The 12,530-nt window shown below is 48.5% G+C and overlaps 1 protein-coding gene across 1 annotated transcript; it reads right to left on the bottom strand.

Moving 5' to 3' along the window:
• Window positions 1-1,168: 1,168 nt before the first annotated feature.
• Window positions 1,169-2,426, bottom strand: LOC124672620 (GDSL esterase/lipase At4g10955-like). Its single transcript, XM_047208820.1, has 2 exons — window positions 2,294-2,426; window positions 1,169-2,198 (listed from the first exon to the last, which is right to left on the bottom strand). The coding sequence occupies exons 1-2, from the start codon at window positions 2,386-2,388 to the stop codon at window positions 1,169-1,171; spliced, it is 1,125 nt and encodes a 374-aa protein (XP_047064776.1). The 5' UTR covers window positions 2,389-2,426.
• Between the last annotated feature and the right edge of the window lie 10,104 nt (window positions 2,427-12,530).

The following is a 12,530-nucleotide window of genomic DNA, read 5'->3' on the forward strand; positions in this document are numbered from 1 at the left end:
GAGATGACTGAGGAGCTATGGATGCAGTGTTTGAGACTATGGGAGGCGGTGGAAGAGGTGGACAAGGATGGCACTCGACCGGACCGCATTGCCTGGAAAGGCGTGGAAACGGGTATGTACACGGCAAAGGGCACGTATAAGTTGATGTGTAAGGGAAGCATCCGTTGGAGTATGAGTGAGGCGGTTTGGGGCTCCTTCTCCCCCATGAAGTGCAAGGTGTTTGCTTGGCTAGCCCTGAAGTATCGGCTGTGGACCTCTGATAGAAGGGCGAGACACGGGCTCCAGGAGCAGCCAGATGCGTGCTATACGTGCCTACAAGAGGAGGACAGTGTTGACCATATTCTAGCTCTATGCCCTTATTCGAGACAGGTATGGTGCAAGGTTCTTCGGAGTGCGAATCTACGGATGGCGGATCCTGGGTATGAGGGGAACCTGCAGCGCTGGTGGACGGAAGCCCGCAAGCGAGTGAGGAGGATTGACAGGAAGCGTTTCGACTCGATGGTCATCTGCACGGCGTGGACGCTTTGGAAACAGAGGAACGCCAGGGCCTTTGGGAATGAGAGGGAACAGAAATCGCTAGATCTGATGTTAGTGGAGATTAGAGAGGAGTTTCACCTTTGGGAGAGAGCTAAGAGAGGAGGGAGGATAGATGTAGCGAGAGAGTAGGCCTAGGCGGAGGGAGGTGGCGTGTGTGTGTCTTAGCACTCTTGTGCTTTCTTGTACCTTGTGTTGCTTCTTCTTCTATAAAGATAAGGCACGCTTTTCGCGTGCTCTCGAAAAAAAAAAAAAGGGATAGAGGGAGTAATTCATATGAACTTGCTCGGTGATTTTAGAATCTGAGGATTTTATAAGCCTTAGAAAGTTTCTCTATATATTACACATATTCTGTATAACCTTTTCAAAAAATACTTATGATTAATGAGAGTGCCTTCGCTTTTGATATTGATGTGATTAAACACAGATAATGTTGGTCCTTATGAATTCATCTGGTATTTTCTATTTCTCGCATGAATCATCAAACATATTTCGTAATCAATATATAGACAGTAAGATGACATTCCTCTCTCTTCAATAAAGAAATAACAATGATGTCGTCTCATTTGGGAGGGCCACCCTGAAGTGAATTATATAGGCCAACAACTGATGTAGCAAAATCAAAAAAGAAAGTCTATGCTACAGGGTATGTGTAATGTCTTGGGCTCAAGGTGAGCTGGGCGTCCGATTTCCACCACTGCTGGAGGCCGTGCGCGTTGGACCGCTTGGTGAGCCAGCTCGCGTCGTCAATTCTGGAGTTCTTCCACAGCGTTGCTGATGGCAGGAGGTGAGGGCGCTCCTTATCATGGCCGACGAGGTGGTGGAACATGTCACGGTACGACAGCGTCATGGCCGACTTGGCGGCACCGCGAAAGCGTTCCTCCATCCGCTCCCTCTGCTGGAAGTAGTCGATGAAACCTTGGCAGATGAAGTCCTTCTCGTGCACGTACAGCTTGGGCGCCCACGGCGACAGCTGCTGGAACAGCTTCTCCATGCGCTTCCGGTGGGGACTGAGGATCACCCCGAGGCCGGCCTTGAGGAGGTTGCTCGCGGCGTACAGGTCATTCTTGGCCACCTCCGACGGTTGAAGCAGGTTTATGGCCTGTGTGGATGCCACATGAGGGGGGTTGAAGAGGAAGGTCGGGAGGCCGAGCCCCTGATGCTCCATCGTAGTCCGCCCCACGTCCAGCGCCAGCGATGCGCCGAGAGAGTGGCCGGCGAGCCAGACGACGCAGCACTCTTTCCGTTTGGCAATGCCGGCGAGGAGCGCGTGGACCTTGGCGTGTGCTCGCTGGGAGCGATTGCTTCCCTTTAGGCAGTTGAGCACTATTTTGCCGTCAAGGTAAACGTCTTGTATCGCCTTGGGGTGCCGCATCATGGTACCGCGGAAGGCGACTACGTACTGCGGAGCAGATGGGTGGCGCGGCGGCGCACCCGCCGGGGCGGCGTACTCGTAGATGGCGCCGAAGATGAACTTGTCCCCCCTGTGCTTGAAAGAGTCGTCCGTGAGCACGTCCTTGAGGCGGAAGTGAAAGCTCTCCCACCACGCCGGCGCTAGCGCCTTGGCCTGCAGGCCCTGCCTGCACATGGTTCTGTCGCTCTCCAGGACGTAAGTGCCTTTGACGATGCAGGCGGCGACGCACCGGCAGTGCTCTTCGCTCTCCCTGTACCATGGATCATGCATTGTTAGCTTAGAACTACCTGAATGCTGTTGGACCACACCATATGATCGAGGAGGAGGGTAGGAGACGAAGCATACCAGTCAATCTTCATCGCAGAAGTACCACCGGTGGGCATCATATGAGTCGGCCCAGACTTGTCGAAGCGGTCGGTGAGGTCGGTACTCGAAGCCATCGACGTAACTAAAAGAGGCAGCAAGAATAAGAGGCAGTTCTGAGTTCTGAGCCAAGTGTTCTAGCTTTGTGCTTTGCTTTGAAGAACGATCAGCCTATATATACATGTAATTCAAGCGGTATAACAGCGGATGCTTCCTGCGAGTTGAAATACATTATGGTTTAAAAAACCCGTCCACTGGGCCACTAGGGGATAGGTACAGTCACAGGAACCCAAAGATACTCTCAGCCTCTCATAGTACTAAACCAGACCGAGTCAGTTACTCGTATTTGGATTTTGACGCAGCCACGCAGGGTTACTAAACAACACAGGATCAGCTCCTATCATTTGTGAGATGAACAAGCGAGCTCTTTGACTAAGCCAGACCGTGTTAATTGTTCCTCCCTAATTGGTTTCTTGACTCCTCGCTCACTAGGGGATATGTGAACCAAGAGACGCTGTCATAATTCATAAGCCAGACCAAGTCAGTTACTCGTAGTACTCCACGCCCAAGTCTTCCTAGTAAACCCGATCTACATCTCATCTCTGCGGGTGTTCTATAAACCCTACGATATCCAATCTTGTATATAATCTTATGACTACATGCGTTGTATTTTAGATGTGTGCATCTGCAATGTCTTTTAACATTTATTTTGTGCAAAATCGATGTAATTGGTATCTCCGCAATATTAATATGTTCTCTTTATCAAAAAATCTAATCTTGCATCAATAGTATTATGATCACACCATGAATAGAGTCCGAGGGAACTTTAGCATCATTATTATCGATCTATAACTTGTTGGCCCAAGGACCCGTACCAAACAAAAACAAAATCTTCTCATCCTAAAAAATGTGATTGCCACGGGATTGTAAAAGCAGCCATGCGACGGACTGGTGCTGCTCCACATCACGAGGGAAGCGCGGTGGCGCGACGGTAACGATGTAAACGTGGTGCACGTCGAAGGTGATGATGTTGCCGCATGTAGGGAAGGGCCTGTCGGCAAAGCAGCCAGCGTTGTCGCTGACACACTCCAGCGAGCCAAGCCTCCATACCAAGCATGAAGTGACTCACATGCCGGAGGGAAGGAGGAGGCCCGTCCGGAAGCGAACTCCGGCCGCAGACGCTGAAGGCCCCACGATGGGCGTCAATTGTCATGGTATCATCACGGTAGATGCCATGAGATGGCTTAAGTAGAGGGAAAGTGAGGCCTATGGACTACGGCAGATTCCGGAGGCGGGTATGAGCACGAGCGACACGACGACGTACTCAGGTTCGGGAACCTCGTGTGGAGGTAACACCCTACTCTTTCCTGATCTGTATAAGTGGTGGATAGTACAATGGTGCTCCTAGAGCTGTATCCGGCTTGGGAGCGAGCTGGAGGTAGACGAAGGTTTCTCCCTACTCCCAGCGGCGTATGTGATGTATGAAAGAGAATGAGTCTGATCCCCCTGGAGAGGGGTGCTAGTGGGGCTTATATAGTGCCCGGAACATTTGCAAGGAGATCCCTAGAGGCTACGCTACCGGCTTCGGCTCCCTCGCTCTCTCCCGAGGCCCTGGGATCCCCGGGCGCCCGCCCACGTCTCGTCCTTCTCTCGCTTCCGACAGCGACCCAACCGGTGGAGGGACGGCTCGTACAGTAGCTCCTAGCCCGCGCCATCTTCGAAAACCGGGCCATCATCACGCTCATGTCATGCAGATCGTTGTAGAGAAGCAGTATCCCGCGACAGGCAGGATGGGATATCCTCGTGGACTTCTGCACCCAGACAAGAGTCCTGATGGCTTCTCGGCAAGGCTCCGCCAACTTCTAGATCCGGTCAGGGGAATGACGAAGCGGGCCTAGCAATGAGCACAGCCGGCCAGGCGGTGCTGCAGCTGGCCAAGCCCACCTAAAGCCGACCAGATGATGCTAAAGTCGGCCAAGACCATGGCGTAGCCGGACATGGCAAGCCGGCCCAGAAGAGGATTCAACCGACCTCGGGGTATCCGACCACGGTCAAGCCAGCTGCTCCTATGCCGGGCCTAACACGGTGCCGCCAGCCCCAAGCCAGTTGTTTCCCAATCCTTTGACATACCCGGGGTCATCCCATCAACACTTCTTAAAGCATCTCGGGGCCAGGCCTGGGAGGAACACCCGAATCAGCCGTTTCCAGCGAGCCACCGTCGTCTTCGCAAAAAAAGCCACAATGTCGCGTTCCTGCAGAGCCACCGAGGGGAGATGGGGCGATCTCGCACGGAACGGCGAAAAATCGACGGGATCAATTCGGTCACCGCCCTCCAAATTTTGCCACCGTATATAGGGGCGGCTCTCTCACCGCCAAATCCAAATCCCCCATTCCCCCCATTTCGAGCTCATCCACCCTTCCTAATCTCGCGACATGGTCGGCTTATCCTCACCCGCACGGTCGGTGAGGCTGGGTACGACGACGTTGGCTGTGGCGGCGGTGACTAGGTTGTTGTCTTCTTCATATGCACTCATCACTCCGATGTTGTACGCTTTAGCAAACCCTAGACCTAGAAATTTTGGGTACACATGGAGATTTGGTAGAATCCATTGTAGGCCATTCTATTGTCGCCGGCCATGGTTGGATCCGACTCTACGATGGGGAAGGTTGTCCAGGTTGCTTCTGAATCTTCCACAGGGACGGTTGTCGAGGTTGCATCTTACTCTTCCACGGGGATGGTTGTGCTGCGTGCTTCTTCGCTAGGGTCTCCTGCTTCCCCGACCTCGGTGTTGTGTGTGGCTCCTCTAAGTGTAAGGCCACTCTTTTTTCTGGTAGTTTATTGATGTGCTAATGCTAAGGATGTGGTAGTTCGTTCATGTGCTAATGCTTAAGGATGTGGTAGTTCATTGATGTGCTAATGCTTAAGGATGTGGTAATTAATTGATGTGCTAATGCTTAAGTATGTGTGGTAGTTCCTTGATGTGCTAATGCTTAGCTACGTTCTTCTGCTATTTGCCATGTAGGCAATCATACAATTGGGATCCCCTGATCTTTCTACTCCATCTGCCAATGCTAATCGTTATCTATTTGCAAACAAACTAGCCATGGTTTGGCAACCTAAGATGTCATAGTTTATGCTGAAACGCTTGGTTGAGCTCATCTCACTAGTAACATATGGGGCTTCTATAACGATTTTAGTTCGTCAGCGAATGTGCAAATCCGTCACAGGGGCCTCATCCTGACGGTTTGCAGGACCGTGGCGGATCTCGCGTCACAGATGGCCAGACTGACGGTTAGGAAAGTGCGTCACAGATCCATGACGGGTAGGTCCAAGCCCAAGCCCAGCCGGCCCGGGCGGTTGTGACGGACTTACACCTTGTCGGGCGGTCCCCTGTACCCGACCGATGTGTTAGGCCAATGATTGGGCCATTATTACGGTCGTGTGATATTGTTTTGTCGCCTACCATATTCTCAGCGATGCGGTGGCTTGTCCGCAGAGACACGTGGCAGCATGTGCTCTGAAATAAACTAACATCGTTGCGACAAATGTGCCACTAGATTCATGACACGTGGCAGCATACAACGGGTAGGCCCGATAGGACATGGGCCTTGAGGCCTGTTAGGCAATGGGTCTTGAGGCCCGTTAGGCAATGGGCCTTCAGGCCCGTTAGGCAATGGGCCTTCAGGCCCGTTAGGTGATGGGCCTTGAGGCTCGTTAGGCGATGGTTTTGGGCCCATTAGTTTATGGGCCTTGAAGCCCATTACTCGATGGGCCTTAGGGTCCATTAGGCGATAGGCCTTGATGCCCATTTTTATGGGTGTTGAGGCTCGTTGGTTGATTGCCCTTGGAGGCCCGTTAGTTGGTGGGCCTTACGTCCCGTTAATCGGTCGGTCTTGAACCCGTTAACTTCTGGGTCTTGTGTCGAGGGTACTCCTCGGCAATGCCCTCCGATTGGGGCTTAGGGTTGATGGAATCCTGTAAGCTGACACGAGACATCGGTTCACAGACAAGCGGGGAGAGCGATTTACCTAGGTTTGGGGCCCTCGATGAGGTAAACTTACGTCCTGCCTTTCTGATCTTGATTATGAGAATATTGGGTTACAATGGGGTGCCGAAGGGTTCGGCTGAGATCTCATCGAGAGGCTAAGTGCTGCGGCGACCTAGCTCTAGACTTCTGGTGGCTAAGATTGCTAAGATTGAACGTGTCCCTCGGCAGCCCCTCTCCTAGCCTTTATATAGGAGGCCAGATCTCAAGAGGTCTAACCGAGTACGACTAGGTTTACAGTAGTCCTATCTCTAAACTTTCCTTGTTCGGCTCCTTCCTTGTCTTGCCCGCCAAGGAATCTTCTGTTGCACCATCCAAGTGGCCCGCCTTGCCATCGAGTACCTTCATGGGCCTCCAGTTAGATCGTATAGGGTAGGGCAATATCGGTTACCCGAAGGGTAATGCCCACGTCAGTAGCCCCCGAGTGTCTACCCGAAGATAGTTCGGGTAGAGACTAAAGCATGCCTCCACCTAATGTTCTTCTCCTTGATTGTTTTTGTCCATCTTGTATCGGCATCATCTTCTTCTATCGGGTGCGCGTCCAGCGCTCCCGATGGGAGTAGCCCCCGAGTCTAGGTACGGATGCTTGCAATACGTGCGTAGACTCAAGTTGTACCACTCGAACGTTTCGCTCTGCCGAAGTTTTTCTGCAAGTCTTCATGGGTCATCCGATACTAAGGCTTGTATTCTTCGATAAGTTTTCCGCGCGTAAGGGATAATGAGTAACGTGCCCAACTTTTGCTGGTTAACTGCCGATGGCAAAACAACGTCACCCTACACAGAATCAAGTCCCCGGGCATGATCCTGGAGTGCCAAAAAGTTCTATTGGGTGCGCGTCCAGCGCTCCCGATGGGAGTATCCCCCGAGTCTGGACAGGGGCGCTTGCAACTGGGTACAGACTCGAGCTGAGCATCCCATCCTTTTCTTCAAACGTTTCTTCACAGGAATATCTTCGAGTCCTCATTTTATCGGGTGCGCGTCCAGCGCTCCCGATGGGAGTAGCCCCCGAGTCTAGGTGCGGATGCTTGCAATCCGTACATAGACTCAAGTTCACCATCTGATACCTTTTACATTTCTTCGAATGCTTCGAGCGTTTGATACGTCTCCGACGTATCGATAATTTCTTATGTTCCATGCCATATTATTGATGATACCTACATGTTTTATGCACACTTTATGTCATATTCGTGCATTTTCTGGAACTAACCTATTAACAAGATGCCGAAGAGCCGGTTCTCGTTTTCTGCTGTTTTTGGTTCCGAAATCCTAGTAAAGAATTATTCTCGGAATTGGACGAAATCAAGACCCGAGTCCCTATTTTTCCCGGAGCCTTCCAGAACACCCGAGAGCCGCCGGAGGGAAGCCACGGGGGCCCTACACCACACCCTGGCGCGGCCGGAAGGGGGCCGCGCCGCCCTATGGTGTGGGCCCCCGAGCCCCCTCCGAGGCTGCCCTTCCGCCTATTTAAAGCCTCCGTCACGAAAACCCCGATGCGAAGAACCACGATACGGAAAACCTTCCAGAGCCGCCGCCCTCGCGAAGCCAAGATCCGGGGACAGGAGTCTCGCTCCGGCACCCTGCCGGAGCGGGGAAGTGCCCCGGAAGGCTTCTCCATCGACACCGCTGCCATCTCCACCGCCATCTTCGTCACCGATGCTTGCTCCCATGAGGAGGGAGTAGTTCTCCATCGAGGCTCGGGGCTGTACCGGTAGCTATGTGGTTCATCTCTCTCCTATGTGCTTCAATACAATAATCTCATGAGCTGCCTTACATGATTGAGATTCATATGATGATGCTTGTAATCTAGATGTCATTATGCTAGTCAAGTGAGTTTTACTTATGTGATCTCCGGAGACTCCTTGTCCCACGTGTGTAAAGGTGACAGTGTGTGCACCGTGTGGGTCTCTTAGGCTATATTTCACAGAATACTTACTCACTGTTATGAATGGCGTAGTGAAGTGCTTATTTATATCTCTTTATGATTGCGATGTATTTTGTATCACAATTTATCTATGTGCTACTCTAGCAATGTTATTAAAGTAGTTTTATTCCTCCTGCACGGTGTAATGGTGACAGTGTGTGCATCCGTGTTAGTACTTGGCGTATGCTATGATTATGATCTCTTGTAGATTATGAAGTTAACTATTGCTATGATGGTATTAATGTGATCTATTCCTCCTACATACCATGAAGGTGACAGTGTGCATGCTATGTTAGTACTTGGTTTAGTCGAATTGATCTTTCATGCACTCTAAGGTTATTTAAATATGAACATTGAATTGTGGAGCTTGTTAACTCCGGCATTGAGGGTTCGTGTAATCCTACGCAATGTGTTCATCATCCAACAAGAGTGTAGAGTATGCATTTATCTATTCATGTTATGTGATCAATGTTGAGAGTGTCCACTAGTGAAAGTCTAATCCCTAGGCCTTGTTCCTAAATACGCTATCGATGCTTGTTTACTGTTTTCTTTGCGTTACTACTGCTGTGTTACTACTGCTTGTTTACTATCCTGGGCAAAGCACTTTTCTGGTGCCGTTGCCACTGCTCATACTTATTTATACCACCCGTATTTCACTATCTCTTCGCTGAACTAGTACACCTATTAGGTGTGTTGGGGACACAAGAGACTTCTTGCTTTGTGGTTGCAGGGTTGCATGAGAGGGATATCTTTGACCTCTTCCTCCCTGAGATCGATAAACCTTGGGTAATCCACTTAAGGGAAACTTGCTGCTGTTCTACAAACCTCTGCTCTTGGAGGCCCAACACTGTCTACAAGAATAGAAGCTCCCGTAGACATCAAGTACTTTTCTGGCGCCGTTGCCGGGGAACGAAGAAAAGTTACACCACAAATATTTTCAACTCCCACGTCAACAGCTTTTTTTCTGGCGCCGTTGCCGGGGAGGAAAGGTAAAAAGGCACTCATACTCCGGTTCCAGGGAACAGTACTTTTCTGGCGCCATTGTGTTTGTGCTCGAAGCTATTTCCTTTAGATCCTGCAATTGCATCTTTTTGTTTCTTGTTTACACTAGTTTGGCATAATGGACAACAATGAGCTTCTTATTCTATTTCCTGATTTAAAACATGGATTGTTTGATGCGAAAATTAAAAAACCTATGAAATCTTATTTGCATGTTGGTAGTAATATTAGTATGAACGCTTTGAACACCATTGTTGATAATAATATAGAAAGTTCTAAGCTTGGGGAAGCTGGTTTTCATGATCTTTTTAGTCCCCCAAGCATTGAGGAGAAAATTTTCTTTGATGATACTTTGCCTCCTATTTATGATGATTATAATGATAGTGGTCTTTTGGTGCCACCTACTATGGAGAGTAAATTTTGTTGTGATTATACTATGCCTCCTACACTTGATGAGAATAATAATGATAGCTACTTTGTTGAATTTGCTCCCACTACAACTAATAAAATTGATTATGCTTATGTGGAGAGTAATAATTTTATGCATGAGACTCATGATAAGAATGCTTTATGTGATAGTTATAATGTTGAGTTTGCTCATGTTGCTACTGAAAGTTATTATGAGAGAGGAAAATATGGTTGTAGAAATTTTCATGTTACTAAAATGCCTCTCTATGAGCTGAAATTTTTGAAGCTACACTTGTTTTATCTTCCTATGCTTGTTACTTTGCTCTTCATGAACTTGTTTATTTACAAGATTCCTATGCATAGGAAGCATGTTAGACTTAAATGTGTTTTGAATTTGCCTCTTGATGCTCTCTTTTGCTTCAAATACTATTTCTTGCGAGTGCATCATTAAAACTGCTGAGCCCATCTTAATGGCTATAAAGAAAGAACTTCTTGGGAGATAACCCATGTGTTATTTTGCTACAGTACTTTGTTTTATATTTGTGTCTTGGAAGTTGTTTACTACTGTAGCAACCTCTCCTTATCTTAGTTTTATGTTTTGTTGTGCCAAGTAAAGTCTTTGATAGTAAAGTAAGTACTAGATTTGGATTACTGCGCCGTTCCAGTTTCTTTGCTGTCACGAATCTGGGTCTACCTCCCTGTAGGTAGCTCAGAAAATTAAGCCAATTTACGTGCATGATCCCCAAATATGTACGCAACTTTCATTCAATTTGAGCATTTTCATTTGAGCAAGTCTGGTGGCCTAATAAAATCCATCTTTACGGACTGTTCTGTTTTGACAGATTCTGCCTTTTTATTTCGCATTGCCTCTTTTGCTATGTTGGATGAATTTCTTTGATCCATTAATGTCCAGTAGCTTTATGCAATGTCCAGAAGTGTTAAGAATGATTGTGTCACCTCTGAACATGTGAATTTTTATTGTGCACTAACCCTCTAATGAGTTGTTTCGAGTTTGGTGTGGAGGAAGTTTTCAAGGATCAAGAGAGGAGTATGATACAATATGATCAAGGAGAGTGAAAGCTCTAAGCTTGGGGATGCCCCGGTGGTTCACCCCTGCATATTCTAAGAAGACTCAAGCGTCTAAGCTTGGGGATGCCCAAGGCATCCCCTTCTTCATCGACAACATTATCGGGTTCCTCCCCTGAAACTATATTTTTATTCCGTCACATCTTATGCACTTTGCTTGGAGCGTCGGTTTGTTTTTGTTTTTTGTTTTGTTTGAATAAAATGGATCCTAACATTCACTTTATGGGAGAGAGACACGCTCCGCTGTAGCATATGGACAAATATGTCCTTAGGCTCTACTCATAGTATTCATGGCGAAGTTTCTTCTTCGTTAAATTGTTATATGGTTGGAATTGGAAAATACTACATGTAGTAACTCTAAAATGTCTTGGATAATTTGATACTTGGCAATTGTTGTGCTCATGTTTAAGCTCTTGCATCATATACTTTGCACCCATTAATGAAGAAATACTAAGAGCTTGCTAGTTTGGTTTGCATATTTTGTTTCTCTAGAGTCTAGATAACATCTAGTATTGAGTTTTGAACAACAAGGAAGACGGTGTAGAGTCTTATAATGTTTACAATATGTCTTTTATGTGAGTTTTGCTGCACCGTTCATCCTTGTGTTTGTTTCAAATAACCTTCACTACTAGGAAAAGGCCTAGCCGTAAGGTTGACTTCAGTGGCGCACCATGATGGCCGTGCGCCACTACTACTTAGCAGTGGCGCACCACAAAATGGTGGGCCACTGTTACAAATGTAGTAGTGGCGCACCTTGTTTGTGGTGCGCCATTACTAATTCTGGCGGGAGGCCAGCTCCTACCCAAAACTAATAGTGGCGCACGTCTACATGGTGCGCCACTGCTACTTAGCTTACTTATGGCGCATGGCTTTGTGGTGCGCCACTTGCTAGGAGGTGGCCGGGGCCCTTTAGAGATGAGGGCTTTAGCAATGGCGCACTTGCGTGGTGCGCCACTACTAGCTATGGCGCACCGTCGACATGGTGCGCCACTTGCTAAGTTGGGCGAGGGCGTGGGTTTACAGGTACCGGGTGAGCGGTGGCGCACCACTTAGCGGTGCGCCATTGCTATGTCACCCTAGCGGTGGCGCACGGCTAGGTGGTGCGCCACTGCTAACTCTGGGACCATTTCCTGCTTTTCACCCTCCACTCACATGTGCCACCCACTTTCCCCAAACACTCTTCCACCACCACCTCCCACCAAATCTGGATCTGGTCGTGTTGCCCCTCCTTCCCACCTCATTTTCACCTCTTCATTCACCAAAATTAAGTTGGTAAACTTAATTTTCTTCATAGGTAAGTAATGGTGAAGCTTTCTTAGCTCAATACCCTACTCAATCTCAACTTTTTACCTCATCCAACACTCTAGGTCTCGCCGTATCGGTAACTTTGTTGGTTTTATGCTTTGTGTGTGAACGGTTCCGATCGTCTTGCACACACACGTGTGTGTGCACATATGTTATGCGAAGCTCATGTATTGTGTGCGCATGCGCGAAGCGTCTCACGTGCATGTGTGTTGTATGCGAAGCCTCCACATGTGTTGTATATGCAAAGCCTCCGATCCACACATGTGTTGCATGCATGTGTTTGTTTGCGGGGATTTGAAATGCGATGGAGTTGCCAATATTTTGCCGAAACGTTGATTCATTTCCGTTTCGGCGAATGTTGGGCATACTACGCATATACATGTCCGATTTTTAGGGAAGGTCATGCCAAAATTTTCTTTTGGTATGCTAAGATATCCATTTTCTCTATATCCGC

This window comes from Lolium rigidum, chromosome 7 (genome assembly GCF_022539505.1).
Source record: "Lolium rigidum isolate FL_2022 chromosome 7, APGP_CSIRO_Lrig_0.1, whole genome shotgun sequence".
Taxonomy (NCBI): Eukaryota; Viridiplantae; Streptophyta; class Magnoliopsida; order Poales; family Poaceae; genus Lolium; species Lolium rigidum.

Bases quoted from the DNA above. Each gene is read 5' to 3' on its own strand.
- LOC124672620 (XM_047208820.1), bottom strand. From the start codon at position 2,388: ATGGCTTCGAGTACCGACCTCACCGACCGCTTCGACAAGTCTGGGCCG. The intron at 2,199-2,293 runs GTATGCTTCGTC...TCCATGGTACAG, and splicing joins TCTGCGATGAAGATTGACTG to GGAGAGCGAAGAGCACTGCC.